Source organism: Montipora foliosa, chromosome 12 (assembly GCF_036669935.1).
Source record: "Montipora foliosa isolate CH-2021 chromosome 12, ASM3666993v2, whole genome shotgun sequence".
Lineage (NCBI taxonomy): Eukaryota > Metazoa > Cnidaria > Anthozoa > Scleractinia > Acroporidae > Montipora > Montipora foliosa.
This window is the reverse complement of record NC_090880.1, coordinates 31,632,749-31,635,248: the sequence shown is the minus strand read 5'-3', so window position 1 is coordinate 31,635,248 and position 2,500 is coordinate 31,632,749. Positions and strand designations below refer to the sequence as shown.

Sequence of the window (2,500 nt, the reverse complement as noted above, 5' to 3'; positions counted from 1 at the left end):
AGTGCCAATCACACGTCAGAATGACGCCTGCAAGACGAACTACGCCTGCGCGTCAGCACATTAACATACTTTTTCCACTACAAAGAAAGTCGTTTGTCTTGACGAGATCTTACAGGTTTGTCAACATCAGACTAGCACGAACGGAGTACGACAGATTACAAAAAGTACAAGGAACGGTTACAATATCTAGAATTAAGTTACACAGCAAATTTACGAAGAAAATGGCGATTTACGATTATTACATAACAGAGTTAAACAATAGACAAAAGGAAAAAAAGACGAGGGTAAGCGCCGCCCTCTCCATAAATTTCTCTGGAAAACGTGTTCCAGGCAGAACAGGACAATTACTACAACACAGATGTTATTTTTAATTACTTGAGAATATTAGCATATAGATTAAAAACACTTTATCGAAAACCTAAAAGAGACCGCTGTTGTCATGAATGCGATGTGGAACCGCGAGAACAGGTCAAAAAGGCCCATGGGTGAACTGAAAATAAGTTTCTTCCAAAAATACTTAAAAGACTTCGTCAGAGGAAAACACAACTGAGTGAAAGAAAAATAACCATAGTGATACCAAAAACTAATTAAAACATTCCTAATGGAAACTTAGGTGGCCCAGTGCTCCAAACACCTTTCCCGATACCCGTTCCAAACCAAATTCATGACCTTAGGAGAAGACACACTCTGATCGCAACTATACTAAAGAGCAAACCACCCTAGGAATCCCCTAGGAACTAATCTCTCATAAGAGTCGATTACTGATGTCGCCTGGGAACTACCAGGAAAAGTGAAACCAATAACCTTTTTTAATATCCCTTAGTTTAGCATGAAAACCCATTTAAAAGGAACCCAACACCAAAAGTACCGCAACTTATGAGGCGAAGCAATTTGCCTAAATGATCCGATCTATGATCGCAGTTAACCAGCGAGGCCAAGCAATTCAATGAAGTTATTGTAGCTACAATTTTTATCGTTTAACAACATTCTCCTCCTCCATTCTGTTTCAGATGATGCCTTCGCTGCTATGGAAATTCCTGAAGTTAGTCCTGATGTTTCGCCTCCTCTATCTCAGACTTCTGTTCGTCCTTTTGTTTCACGTGGGGTGTGCAAGCGTAAGCCTGCTAGGCTTGACCCTGCTGATGGTCCTTCTCCACGCAAGTCGACTAGACCCTTACCGGTTATCTCTAGTAGAAAGACTAATAACCCTCATCCTTAATGAATTTTCAAATTGTTTGGTTAAACTCTAGGGGTTTCAGTAAATTATCGTATTGATAATCGTCATGCTTCGTACGATGTTTTTTGTTTTCAAGAAACCTTCATTACTGATCCTGAAGTTTTTTGTGCCTTTTCTAAAGCCTGGCGTGGGTCTTGTTTCTGGTCTCCCGCTGTTGGCAAACGAGCCGGTGCTTTCTGATTCCTTCTCGGGTATAAATTAGGAATTGGAAGAGAAGTGTCTGGTAGGGTTATTAGTCTTGTTTTTTAACTCGATGATCTTAAGATTAATTTAATTAACATTACACCTACTAATTCGACTGAAAGGAAACTGTTTTTTGCATGAAAATGTTTTGCCTTCTGACGCCGTTATTGCTGGTGATTACAATTGCTATGATCACCATCTTGACAAATCTGGTGGCAACTTTGTTCCTGCTAAATATCTTTCTGTTTTTCGTTCGACTGGCGTAAGTTACATCCAAGGCTACGTCAGTGCACCTTGTTTAATTCTGATTTTTCTATCGGTACCCGGCTTGATAAGTTTTTTTGTTTCTCAGAGATTTATGTCTTCGGTGGCTTCTTGCGAAATTAGACGTTGCCCTTTTTCCGATCATGATTTTGTTTATCGTTCTATCCAGTCCCCTGGGAATAATTCCTGGTAATTCAATAACTCGCTTTTGAATGATAGTACGTTTTGAGAATATATTACAACCTGCAATGATAATCTTTTTGGTTGTCTGTAACACTTTCCTTCAGTCAAGTTTTGGTGGGATTTCTTTAAGCATTCTATCCGTTCACAAATTATATCCTTTTCTAAGAATAAGCGCACGAGCCTGTTCTTTTGGTTAATCGCATCATGGATTTTAAGCTTAAACTAACTTCTGGTGATTGTTGGTTTGCTCTGAAATTTCCGAGCTCGAAAGTGAACTGAAGGCCCTCACCTTGAAAGAGTTGGATGGCTCTATGGTTCGCTCCAGAGTTCAGTGGCTTGAAGAGGGAGAAAGGCCTACTCGTTTTTTCTTTAAACTTGAGCGTGAGCGCTTTGAGCGTAATATCCTCACTTCCACTCTAGATTCCAACGACACGTAAAGAAATCGAACGTGGGCCCGTGCAATTTTGTCCAAGTCTTTTTTCTAATGAAGCTATTCTTGGGTTTCACTCACGTGATCAATAGCCATGTCTTTAAACGAAAACAAAAGAAGACGTTAGCATAATCATAGCTTTCAATTCCCGGAGGATTGGATCGGGACACCAACATGGCCGCCATTTCATTGTTTGGGGACAC

General features: G+C 40.1%; 1 protein-coding gene across 5 annotated transcripts in view; it reads left to right on the top strand.

Moving 5' to 3' along the window:
• The window catches only part of LOC137978997 (poly(A) polymerase type 3-like), a 46,947-nt gene that overhangs the window by 43,185 nt on the left and 1,262 nt on the right, over positions 1–2,500 (top strand). For all 5 annotated transcript variants that reach the window (XM_068826139.1, XM_068826137.1, XM_068826136.1 and 2 more), the window contains one exon: positions 1,011–2,500. This exon is cut by the window's right edge and continues 1,262 nt beyond it. In XM_068826139.1, coding sequence (XP_068682240.1) covers positions 1,011–1,250 — 240 coding nt within the window. In that variant the 3' untranslated portion in view covers positions 1,251–2,500. The remainder of the gene's footprint in view (positions 1–1,010) is intronic.